This window comes from Gossypium raimondii, chromosome 5 (assembly GCF_025698545.1).
Source record: "Gossypium raimondii isolate GPD5lz chromosome 5, ASM2569854v1, whole genome shotgun sequence".
Classification (NCBI taxonomy): domain Eukaryota; kingdom Viridiplantae; phylum Streptophyta; class Magnoliopsida; order Malvales; family Malvaceae; genus Gossypium; species Gossypium raimondii.
The window spans coordinates 24,307,375-24,321,225 of NC_068569.1; the positions used below are offsets into that span (position 1 = coordinate 24,307,375).

The 13,851-nt window shown below is 32.1% G+C and overlaps 1 protein-coding gene across 1 annotated transcript; it reads right to left on the bottom strand.

Moving 5' to 3' along the window:
- Positions 1-6,786: 6,786 nt before the first annotated feature.
- LOC105770220 (protein disulfide-isomerase) lies at positions 6,787-11,284 on the bottom strand. Its single transcript, XM_012591319.2, has 11 exons — positions 11,048-11,284; positions 10,025-10,055; positions 9,639-9,926; positions 9,371-9,559; positions 9,143-9,268; positions 8,709-8,846; positions 8,512-8,631; positions 8,189-8,306; positions 7,743-7,855; positions 7,178-7,372; positions 6,787-7,056 (listed from the first exon to the last, which is right to left on the bottom strand). Exons 1-10 carry the CDS (start codon positions 11,221-11,223, stop codon positions 7,184-7,186), a joined length of 1,488 nt encoding a protein of 495 aa, XP_012446773.1. The 5' UTR covers positions 11,224-11,284; the 3' UTR covers positions 6,787-7,056; positions 7,178-7,183.
- Between the last annotated feature and the right edge of the window lie 2,567 nt (positions 11,285-13,851).

Sequence of the window (13,851 nt, forward strand, 5' to 3'; positions counted from 1 at the left end):
TCGAGCCAAAGAATGCTGTATGTGAGGTCTGTCAGCTAGGCAAACAGACTAGATTACCCTTTCCAATCAACAAGGCATGGAGAGCACAAGGGAAGCTTCAGCTTGTTCATACAGACATCTGTGGACCAATGAAGACTACCTCCTTAAATGGCAGCAGGTACTTTGTACTCTTCATTGATGATTATTCAAGGTTCTGTTGGGTAAATTTTTTGAAGCATAAGTCAGATGTTTATGACTCTTTCTGCAAATTTAAAGCCTTGGTCGAAAACCAAGCAAATTGCAAACTAAAATGTTTGAAGTCTGACAATGGTTCTGAGTATGTATCTCAGAAGTTTCAAAAATTGTGTGATGATGCTGGAATTCAACACCAATTGACTACTGTGTACACACCACAGCAAAATGGTGTTTGTGAAAGGAAAAACAGAACAGTCCTTGATATAGCTAGGTGTTTGTTATTTGAGGCTAAAATGCCTAATGTTTTTTAGGCTGAAGCTGTGAATACAGCTATTTACCTGTTGAATAGGTTGCCAACTAATGCAGTCAAAGGAAAAACTCCCTTTGAAGCCTGGTTTGCACAGAAACCATCTGTCTCTCATTTGAAGGTATTTGGCTGTCTATGTTATGTGTTGGTACCTGAGGAGAGAAGAACCAAGTTGGACAGGAGGTCCATGCCTAGGGTGTTTGTTGACTACAGCAATGTGAAGAAAGGATACAGAGTCTTTGATCCATGACCAAGAAGGTTGCGATGAGCGAGATGTGAAATTCGATGAAGCAAGTAGTGGAAATGGGATGAAATTGAAGCAAATTTGCCTGATGGAGAACAGATTGATGTTGATCTGCAGCAAGCTGAAAATGAAGAAGTAACTGAAAATGGCTATGATGATCAACCTGTTCGAGGCACCAGGACATTAACTGACATCTATGAGAGATGTGCAGTAACTATAGTAGAGCCTTCATGTTTTGAAGAAGCTGCAAAAGAAAAATGCTGGCAGGATGCTATGGAAGCTGAATTTAAAATGATTCAGAAAAATGATACATGGGAGCTTGTAAACAGACCTGAAAACAGAAAAATTATAGGTGTAAAGTGGGTCTATAGAATTAAGAACAATGCAGATGGCTCTCTTAATAGACATAAGGCCAGACTGGTTGTTAAAGGTTATAGTCAGCAGCAAGGGGTTGATTTTTCTGAAACCTTTGCACCTGTTGCAAGGTTGGATACTATCAGATTGCTGCTAGCTTTGGCAGCTCAAAAGCATTGGAAGGTGCATCATCTGGATGTTAAGTCAGCCTTTCTAAATGGCTTTCTTAATGAAGAAATATTCATTGAGCAACCTGAGGGTTTTAAGGTCACTGGTGAAGAACAGAAGGTCTACAAGCTGAAAAAGGCTTTGTATGGTCTAAAACAGGCTCCAAGGGCCTGGTATGAGAGGATTGATGCTACTTAGCAAGGCTCGGGTTCACAAAGAGTATCAATGAGCCTACACTCTATGTTAAGAAGGATCAGGAGGAAACCTTGTTAATTGTTTCCTTGTATGTTGATGATCTGTTGGTTATTGGCTGCAAAGATGAACTTATTGAAGACTTCAAGAAACAGATGCAACATGTCTTTGAGATGACTGACCTTGGTCTGATGACCTACTTTCTTGGCATGGAGATAAAACAAGGAAGTGATGGCATTTTCATAAGTCAGCAAACATTTGCTTCCAAGGTGCTTGAAAAATTTTGCATGTTGAAATGCAAATTAGTCACTACACCAGTTGCATTGGGAGAAAAATTGTCAAGTGCCAGTGAACATGATCGAGTAGATGAGAAGGCATATAGAAGCTTAATTGGTTGTTTGCTTTATTTAACAGCAACTAGACCAGACATTGTCTATGCTGTTAGTCTACTTTCAAGGTTTATGCACTGCAGTAATGTGGCACATCTGAAGGCAGCAAAAAGAGTGTTAAGGTATGTCAAAGGAACCATCGATACTGGTGTGAAGTTTTGGAGGGCAAAGGAGCTGAAACTCGTAGGCTATTCTGATAGCGATTGGGCAGGGTCAGTTGATGACATGAGGAGCACTTCAGGTTATTTTTTCACCTTAGGCTCGAGTGTTTTCAGCTGGAGTTCAAAGAAGCAACAAATTGTTGCACAATCCACAGCAGAGGCTGAATATATCTCAGCTGCAGCAGCAGTAAATCAAGCCATTTGGCTTAGGAAGATTTTGGATGATTTGAATGAAAGTCAAGTTCAGCCTACTGAGATTAGAGTGGATAATCAATCAGCTGTGGCCATAGCCAAGAATCCAGTCTTCCATGGTAAGACTAAACACTTCAAAATCAAATTCCATTTTATTAGAGAAGCTGAGCAATCTAGGGAGGTTAGCTTAGTTCATTGCAGCTCAGAAATTCAGCTAGCTGACATTTTAACTAAACCATTGGGAGCCAACCGATTTAATGCTTTGAAGGAAAGGATTGGTGTTTGTTGCATACAGACCAAGGAGGAGTGTTGAAGCCGTGCCCTGCATTGCAACAAAGAACCAACAGCAACAAATTGGTCAAAAGACCAACAGCAGCAAATTGTACAATTTTAGCTGCTATACTGTTTTGTAGCAAAGAAATGGAGTTGGTTCAGTTATAAAATTATTTTTTGAATATTTTGTTCCTATGCAACTTAGCCTAAATCTTTATAATGAGTTAGCTAAGTTAGTAGGAAAGATTGACTGATGTAATAGTTGGTATGCCAGCTTTCTTTTGTATACAAGTTGCTATATTTTTAGTAAGTATTAAGTAAGAGCAATTAAATTAGTAGGTAACTGTCAAATACTTTTGTAACCTTCATATATTCAACATTTGAATGAAATTATGATGACTTTCAGTTACAAATTTTCTTGCTGAGTTCTTTTCTTTTGTTTTTTCTTTCATTCGTTTTTTGCTTTCTTTGCTACTGCCATTTATCCAACAGGAACATAACGAAACTTTATATCGAAGTTGAAAACATTATCATCAAATTCTTCTAAGTTAGACTCGTTTTCTTGCCTAATATTCACGTTGTAATATAAAGCCATGGCAGTGCTTTGATTTTTTGTTTTGTATTATGATATGATTTTGAAAGTAAAGAAATAATACATTTATAGATAGGTGTTATAGTAAGGAATTCAATAATGTTTTTATATGATTTTTTTAAAAATGTTGAACATGATTTTGAGAGAAAAAAAAAACCTTTCTGGCATTGCCATTAATAAAACCTAAAACTCCGAATCTAAACATGATTTTGAGAAAAGACCAATTTGGTCGCTTACAGTTTTCATATATCATAGACATCGATATAACAAAGAAGCACACCTCATCCCAATTCTTTACAAAGATCCCCCATGTGCAACGACACGAAAAGCAAAGAGCCTGGTATGCCCATGGCCAAGTACCCTCGACAAGCTCCTTATGCTCAAACATCCTCTTAAAACTGGTTAAGGACCATTGATTAAGCAGAATGAAAACCACTGCAGAGAAAGTAGATAGAAAACAGAATTTAAAAAACCCGATCAAGGAACAAAACCAGTCGGAAACACAACGATTGAGAAGACGAAACCAGTGACCATGTTGATACGCTATTTTAAAGCACGTTATCCTTCACATGTCAGCTCTTGCTTTCATCCTTAAGAAGTATAGGTTACTTATTAAAGATGTTAAGACGCTCTTTCCTCGTCGTCGGCTTGCTGCACCACTCTTCATCTAGTAACAAGCCTATGAAGATTATCTTCAATTCATATTATATATATATATAATTAGTTTGTTATCAATACGGATTATCCAACACCACCTAAGCTTGAAGTGATGTTCTTAGCAATACATTCTTATGTATATATATATTTGAAATCTCCAGTTTGTGCAATTTAAATTGTCTTTTAATTTATTTAAAATTATAACTTACATGTTAGTCACCAAATTAACTCTTAAGTGTAAAACCAAAAAATTAATTTAATTATTTCATACAAGTATTTTTTTAAATGTCAAGTACGAAAATTGTTCAGATTTTAAATTAATTATCTAGGCAAAAAAAAAAAAACAATTTACAATTGCGTATTTATGCATGACAAGTAGACTTCTAACAAAGCCGAGTTTAACTCAAGCTATATGAAGCTCAAATTTGCTTTTAAAGCTTGAGCTTAAAGGTAAAGATCAGAGCTCATTCAATTAATCCCAATAAACTCGATTACTTCAAGGGAAAAAACAACACAGTTATGTTTATTATAACCATCGTTGACACCTTTTTATTACACACAAGTGGACTTAATTATAAAGGTTTATTTTCTATAAAGATTGTGAATGACACCTTTTCGGTTAAGATTGTGATGGAACATGCCAACTCACGTATCTGAGGCCCACTGGTAGTCTGCATGAATTACTTCATTAAGCATGCCTGCAAGAAAGGCAATGCAAAGTGCTTTGAGTTGACACAAATTAAATGCTTGTGATTTTAAAATATATATATATAAAAAAGAAAGAAAGTTAAAAAGGTTAAACTAAATCGTTGGTCACTCTTCTAGCAGGCGTAAGTTTTCAATCTCGTCGTGACGTTGAATTTTTTAATCACTCTTTAATTTATTAAATTATTTAAATGATGTGGTCTTTTTTTTTAATTGGATAATAATATATTTAACTATCAATATTTATATATTTTATTAATTTAATCTTGATTCTTAAAATTTTAAATATATAATTCAAAAATTATTAAAAATAAAATATGTATATAAAATATTCATAAACTCAAAATATAAAAAAATCAGAAAAAATCTAAAAACCCAAAAGATTATAATTTTTTACTCAAATTTTCAATAAAAATAAAAACTAAATTTCTAAAAAATTTGTGAAGGAAACTATAAATGGTACCAAAACATCAATCTCCATGACTCCAAATCAATATGGTGCATCAAGATTTCGGATATGAAATCTTCATTGGAAGAATTAAATTTAACTAACAAAGAAAAAGAGCTCCTCTCTTTATCAAGTGAATTGTTGTAACGAAGCAAACAATTTCGATTAAATGTTTAACCATTGGGGTTATTTTCTAAGTATTTTTCAATTTATAATAAATATATATATCATACAACAATAGTGTAATTGTTTATTGAATCTTAGCTAAAGGTTTTTTGGATGAGCGGTGAAATTAATTTTGATAAGATTGAAAATTATGGTAATGGTGAATTAATTATTGTACCAATGAAATTAAATACTATAATAGTGAGATTAAAATTAATTGTGAGAGATGTGTTTGGATTCAATCAGTAGTTGACAGTAAAATAAATTTTAATGAAAAGATAAAATGACAAATTTTGATTAAACATATTGATATATCATAAAAACAAATGTATAGATTATTCAACATTTTCAAATTAATAAATAGTACAGTTATATTTATGTCGATAATAATTTTATTGATAAATAATTAAAAGGAATTAAAACTTGAGAAATTTTCAAATATTTGTTATTTTATATTTCAGAACTAGTTATATATTTAATTATAATATTAGAATTTATTTATTACTTTAAGCCCAAGGTTCATTTGGTTGCTATTTGCATCCCATGCAAAACGCAAAATAGGAGGAAAGACGGTGAACTCGACGAATTCTCGAGAAACTCCCGAATGAGGAACCATGCAATGAATGATACCTCGACGATGTTGTTCGGATAAAAACATGTCCCAATCAAAAATCAAAGTTTAGTCAAAGGTATCTAACGGAACTCTATATTGATGTTGAAAACATTATCATCGCATTCTTCTAAGTCGGGCATGTTTTCTTGCCTAATATTCACGTTGTAACAAAAAGTCATGGCAGTGTTTTGAATTTTTTTTTTTCTGTGTTATGATATGATTTTGAAAGTGAAAAAATAATACATTTATAGATAGGTGTGTTTTAATTCTACTCTTATTAGGAATTCAATTCAAATGTGAGTTGGAATTGAGTAATGTTTTGATATAAATTTTTAATTTAATAAGTGAAAATATTAATTAAAGATAAATGATAGTTTTTTTTTTTTTTAAAATGGTTATAAGATTAAAAAATTCCTAAATACCGGTAACAGTGCCAACAATGAAATGCGTAAATTCAAGAGGATTTAAAGGACTGGTCTAGTTATTCATCAATGAAAATGCGGACGCAAGAGCCATAGTGCCAATGGAAGAAGCTGCTTTGGTTAGGTCTGACGTGGGGAATATTAAAGTATACTCCGCCCCTAAAGTTACTGTACCATCTGTTTTTCTCAGATTGGGTGTTTACTATTTTACTTTCGGTTCAGTCCATTATCTTTGGAAATTTGATTGAAATGTGGACCAATAAGAATCTATCATGTTGCACTCCAATCCAAAATACAATTCTAAAAAGTATATATTAGGTAATTTTTATTTTTATACTTTCTATAATTTCTATACATTTTCTAGATTATATATATTTAAAAAATTATATTCTTTAATGCTTATGTGCATTTGACAAAAAAATATTTATTTTTTGAAAAAAAAACCCCCACATGATACAACGTAATTGAACAGTAGCCTTTTTTAAAGCTCTGTTAAAAATACTAAAATAGAACGGAAGAACACTCTTAAGTGGTGTATTAACTTTAGATACCAAACTTTTTTAACTCCTGAAATCAAAATTGGGTTAGAATAAATTCGCCATTCTACATTCGAGAGCATGTACGAAAATTTTCCGATTATGTAGGGTTATTTATTCAAAAATCTCTTGTTAATGGCCCCCCGCTCGACTCCTGATTCCTGAACATCGCAAAAAAGAAAGAAGAAAAAAAGGAAGCAAAGAGAAAATAAATTAAAATATCCTCTCTCTAGGTTTTGCTCGGATGTTTCCTATAGCAAATTTAACTGTTACAAAACTATTATAACATCGTCTAAACCTTCTAAAAATAAAAATACATCCTGCATTATTCATAGCTAGGTCTTTTTTAAATGTAAAGCTAAAGGAGATAAGGTAAAAAAGGGAGATCAGTCATCCGCTTAGTCAATAGCAATTCTCGTATTTAACGTACAATGCACTATTTATGTCTCTTCTCTTTTCAAGTCCTGCAAAACCAAAACAATTTTTGGTATTAAATTTTTTGGAATGGCTAAGAGTTAGCTCATAATGCACTTTGGGAAACAAACACAAACACGTGTATATAAATAGAACTGTAAGAAAACTTACCCCTCTTCAGAGCTCATCTTTTAATGCCTCTTGATGAGCAGTTTTTTCCCTGTTCTTCTCAATGAAGTCAATGATGTCTTCCTTTGTCCTCTCACCTTCGTATGCACTTATGTTTCCGTCCGCTGATCTAAAGTACACAGTTGGGTAGCCTCTAACATCAAAGTTTGGATCCACTATATCATTTGCAGTTGCATCCTGCAAACAAAAATAGAGAAACCAATGGATCAAAAATAGAGCAATGTCACATGCCTAGATATTCGTATAATCCTAAGAAAGTTACTTGATAATTTGAGTAAAATCAAAGTAAGTGCCACTAAGGAACTATCTTAAGTTCAAAAAAAACCACCATGGTGTTATTATTCTACCAGCAATACCCGACCAAGACATTTTTGTTGTATTGCATTTTCTACCATTTTTATTATTCTCTTCTAATCAAAGTAATACTCAGAACTTCATCTCATCAATTAGATCCAAACTGAAACCAAAACCTTACAAGTTGAGCAATATTTAGTTATAGAAAGCTATATGGTCCCCTATCAAAATCATCGAGAGTATAAAAGCTTACAAGTTTTGCAATCAAAACTTTAGCATCATTTTCATAGTGGACAGCAACTTCCTCCAAGATTGGTGCCAATTTCTGGCAATGTCCGCACCAGGGGGCATAAAACTCGAGCAGAACTGTTGAAAGAAAAGCTTGATATCATTTTAAAATTCCCGAAAAGGTGGTTAGAGAAATAGAGTTATCAAAGCTCATTGTACACGAAGATTGAAGTCTAAAAACCCCATCCAAAATATGTTCCCATACAGTTGACTACAAGGATATTACGTTTCTAAGGATATCAAGAAACGTTACATACAAGGGTACATTGATTACTGGCGTACTAACAAGTTATATACCAAAGATCAACTCAGTCCAAATTCAAAGTTTCATACTGTTAGATAAAAACAAAACATTCCAATTCTGATTAAAAGAAATAGCAGACAGTAAACAAAAGTAACAATCACACGCACCATTTTTTCCTGATTTGAAAACCATGTCATCAAGGGTGTCAGCAACCACCACTTTCACAGGTTCATTATTTTCCACCGGAATAGGTTCAGATTTTACATATGGTGGAACTTTTCCTTCCTGCAAAAGAGTACTTTGGTCAAACAAAAAGGAAAACACTCACTAATATTGCACAACTCTTGGCTAGATATTGTATCACTAAAACCATGACCTGAACAAGTACATGCTTTTGGATTTGCAATTCTACCACATTTATCTTGGTAAGAAAGGCTAAGTTCTATCATCTATTCTGAGAAAAATACATCAACTGAAATGCAGAAGTCACCTTGTAATCCTTTACCCATGGTGCAATGTGATCAGCCTCCAAGTATGGCTTCAAATACTTCTTCCCATCATTCTCCAGAATGATGATGAGAGGTACTTGGCTTTCTTGAACTCCAAAATACTGCTTGGCAACCAACAGAAGAATTAGACTTACTAACAAATCAAGAAACTTACTGCCATATTAAAGTAGATACTAACCTGGAAGGCAGCTTGACTAGCCTCAAGATCTCCCAAAAGGAAACCAATACCCTGTCCTTTGTATTGCTCAGCAACTTCACGAAATTTAGATTTTAAGGAATCAACTCCTTCATTGCTCAAATTTGCGAACAACATAGCCTACCATATTCAGAAGTCCTATTAGCGTATGGAACAAGATATTATAGATTATTACATTCCAACCAGAACGATATTATATTGAAGAGCAAGCAGATAAAGAACCCGATCATATAGTCCAAAAGAAATCAGAGGAGAATCAAGAAGAGTGTATCAGGTAGTTCAAATAAAAACAGGACAAAAGTTGGTAACCGAAGATAATGCTCAAAGCCAAATAAATACCAGCAACACACTGCCTTTCTGCAAAGGTATAAGAACAAGCTGGTAGAGAGAATAAAATTTCTGATGGTGTAATTCACCTTCACAAGGGGACTGTTATAGAATTTGATAACGAAGGGGTGGTTGCTTGGGTCATTGTTAAAGAGAGTCACAAGAGGAATGCTAGATTCTTCAACAAACTTCTCTAGAGCTTCCACATTAAAATCCTGCAAGCAAATAGCTTCCGCATAAATAGCTAATAGTAAATGGTACAAAAGGTATGTTACATAAACACAATGCCATAGAATCTAGCAAGATTTCCACGTTACCTTGAAGTCAACAAAGAGTTCATCAAAAGGCTTGAAAAGTCTGACCACAGGGCCAGTCACTGATGACTCGCCACGGGGAAGGTACTTAGCATCCAAAGTATGACCAAATTCATAGTCAGAACGCAATTTCTCAGCAAGAGCCATATAGTTGTCAAACTCTTGACCGGAGAATTTGGGGAACACACCAACCTAGAAACAAACATTTTGATACAAATCAGCTAAATTTCACCAATGAAAACGGAATAGAAAGGATTATCAAATAACTTACAATTACTATCTTCTTTTCATCAATAAAAGAACTGGCATCTTCTGCAGACTTCATCTCAGCAGAAGCAGGACCACTTTGTTTCTTCAAATATTCCACAATACCATCAGCTTCACGTGGACCTTTGTATTCTTGAACATTCTTTCCTCCATTTCTCAAAATTTTAAGAGTCGGGAAACCCCTGACTTCATATTCACTTGCTAAATCTTTGTTTGATTCCTCATTGGCATCAACTTTAGCTAGAAGGATCGGAGGATCATGTTTACTCAACATAGATGCTGCTTTCTCATACTATACAACAAACAAAAAGTTTTATTGTCATTAGCCAACAAAGAGTATGAATTAACAACCAAAACTCAATACTTTGTGGAAAATCTAATTTCATTTACCTCTGGAGCAAGATTCTTACAGTGTCCGCACCTAAAAGTAGAGGTCAAAGGAGACTATTTAGTGCAGGAAAGGCAAAGAAAAACTAACTAGGCATATTAAGGAAAGATTCAATTCGATATTTTCAATTAAGAAGGCACAAGGAACTGTAAATTGTAAACAAAGAATTCAAGTTAAACCTCTCAAGGTTGAAGTGTTTCGCCGCTCTCTTGGTTATACAAGAGAATCAAATGTTCTATTTAGATAATAAATTATTTTATGAATAAAATAAATAAATAAATAATAACAAGCCAAAAAGTATCCAGAAACACAGCCTGATATGACAAGAATTGTTTATTAAGCTAATCAAAAAGGTCAAACTTCAACTGCCTACCAGATGAAAAAACCATGTCTAATTACCAAAAAGAACATAATAATCTCAATTATCCAAAACTATGTTATTCGGGCTAAAGGGTGAGTGCCAAGTGCCAACATGGATATGCTTAATTTTCTACGTTTTAACATATATTTGGAGAACCATAAGTTCATAACCAATACCCTTTCCGAATATTTGGGATGCAGATGATGGACAGGGGTACTCAGGGAAATAACGAGTCAGAGAACCACACAAACAATTACAAATCCTAATCTAAGGCAGTCTTACTGTTTAATTAGAATCGAAAAGAATTACTCGCTGCTTCCTATGGCAATGATTCCGTTTTAGTTCTCGATATTCGGAATCCATTATCGAGATCACTTTCACATAATCAAACGCCAGATTGCAAACTACGAATTCAATTTTACATAACGAACTGCTACTTCCAAACAAGCAATCCTAACATTAATACTAAAAATCCTAGAAAAAGATCATTTAAATGGCATTGAATTTTGAACAATTTATTCAGATCTGACTTCTCAAATCTCAAATCGACTACTAAACTTATTGCATGTACTTGGAAAAAAAATCAAAAAACAAAAACAAAAAAAACGTAAGCAACGGAACAAAAATCGAAACTAAAGGGGGGAAATGGAACATAAAAGTTTACCAAGGAGCGTAAAATTCGACGACTATGAAATCGTGCTTACTGACGGTGTCAGTGAAATTAGATTGATCCAAAGTCAACACAAACTCTTTCGATTCGCCGCTCTCTTCAGCTGAGATCGCCGTTAGAGAGCATGCGATGACAGCAAAAGCAAGCCAAACTGAAACGATTCTCCCCATTATCGGACCTCTCTTCCTTTCTTTCTCTAACTTACTTTGCCTTTTAGCTTTCCGTCTCTGAGATTTATAGGGTTGTAAAGTAGTAGTGATAGCAGCCAAGGAGTTCAGAAAGTGAAGGAGACAAAAAAAACAGGAATCCTTAGTTCACGCTCGCGAGTAGGCTATGATGATCTACTCGCTTCGTGCGTGGTTGGATCTAAACGTGGAAGATAATAATTGGATGTTTTCCGTGTGATTAGGAGAAAAATCAGTGATAGAAAGGCAAGTATATCTAAGTCTTTTGAATTTCTCGAGATCTTTTAATCAAGCCGAATATTGCCACCTCATTTTTATTGTATTTTAATTCCCGTTATCTATATAGTCCGTGAGTTTTGGATCTTATAATTTTTTTTTCTAATGTGGACCGTTTTATACAATATATCCTGATTTTGTAATCTTCAAATTATTTTCCTCAAATTTTCTTTTCCGATGATAATTTTTTACAACATGTTTATAATTAAATTTAAATATCGTAATTAACAAATTTTTTTGGAAGAGTCTAAAACCGTTTGGCAACTATATACAATAAATGTTGAAGGTACGGTCAGGTCTGCCATGACCGGCGGAGAAGTTTAGGAAGATGAATACTATTTTCTTTTTTCTTTTTTTAAACGGACAACAATGACGTTAGTTTAAATAATTGTAACTTAAGATTAGAGATTAGGCTTTACAGTAAGCTACGTTTGTAAATGCAATTCTACTATCTTAGAAAGGCTCATTTAATATTTAAAAAGTTTTCGAGTCATATTAATCTGGTTACTGTTAGAATTTTATTTTTTCTTGTAATTCATCAAATAATAAATGAGATTCGACAATGAGATTAATTTCAACTTTTTAACTCTTAAATTTTAAGTTATAAGTAAATTATTTTCTCCGTGTCTTGTTTTATCTCATCCATATCAAAAGTACAAATAGATATACTATTTTAATATAATTCATTCATGACAATTGAATACGGTAAGATAAGAGATTCACACATAGAAGTATTCATGAATTGGATACATACAAGGTATATAGATCAATTTTTTAAGTTTGGGTGCGGCTCGCTCCAAAAAATGGGCTGACTTTTTGTCCAAGTCAACCCAATTTAAGAAAGATAAACTCGAACCCGACTCAGCCATGTTTGATTTCTTTTTCAATTAATTTTTATTTAAAAATATTATACACTAAAATAAAAGTTTTTTAACACATTAAAAATAAACACTACCATAAATATAATAAACGTTTTATTATAATTTTTATATTTTTATATTTTGGGTTGGGTTATTTAGTTGGGTAAGTATTTTTTTTTAAATTTTGAGTAATGTGTTTAATTATTATTTATATAATATAAATATAAATAATTATTATTTAACATATATAATTAATATAATATTTTTATGATATAATATATTCGGGCTAAACTCAAACCCCGACTCATATAAAAAATGAATCTTAAATTTTACACAAATTCATTTTTTAAACTTAATATTTTATCCAAAATTTTTAATATTTCGAACTACCTTTTTAGGTAAATAACTTTCGCACTTCACGTGTTCGTATTTGAATGATTTTTTGCCCTACAAATTCCCAGGCTTTACTTGTTTGCTTCTCTAGTCTGTCCAAAATAAAAATTCAGTATTTTTTTTGTATAAATAATAAATAATGTTATGTCATTTATTGAAAAGTTTAATTATTTGTATTAGAAATTTTATAGTCTATATACTTATAGAAATCACAAATTTAAAATATAAATATGTGTTTAAAAATTATATACAATAAATATTAAAACGTATGGTTTAAAACTAATTAATAATACCATATGAAATATGTACGATATTAAAATAGAATAAATTAAATTAATTTTTAGTAAAATAAAATTTAAAACCATAAATATATATAATCTTAAGTTGGTGTCGAGTTAACTTTTGAAACTAACTTAATCAACAACATTATTAATATATACAATCTTGAGTTGGTGTTGAGTTAACTTGTGAAACCAACTTAATCGATTACATTATTAATATATACAATTTTGAGTTGGTGTCGAGTTAACTTATGAAACCAACTTAATCAACAACATTATTAATACATACAACTGATGAAGGTAATAAAATGTGCATATTGAAATGAAAATGTATAAAAAGTATTAAAATAAAGTTTTGGTTGAGTGATAAATTTAAAGTTTTACTATTGTAATTAGCACGAGTTCAAATCTCATCATATGCATTTTGTTTTAAATAAAGAGATTAAAGTGACCTTCAATAATATAATTTATTTTATTTATAGAAAGACATTTCCGTAATTTCCCAATTAATGTTTTATTGTTGTAAGTTCAATCGTATCACATGTAAATTTTTATTAGCTTAAATCTATAATATACACAAAAGCACAAGTTTAGAAAAACTTTTGAACCGAAAAGAATATCATTTATTTTCCATCATATTACTAAATTAACTTTAAAATTAATTATAATTTAATTTAGAATTATTAGTTAAAAATTGTGTTGATTTTAAAATAGAGTCATTATTTGGATAAAATTCTAAACATAAATATAGAAAAGATTGTGATAATTATAATTATAATTATAATTTAATGTATAATTATCAA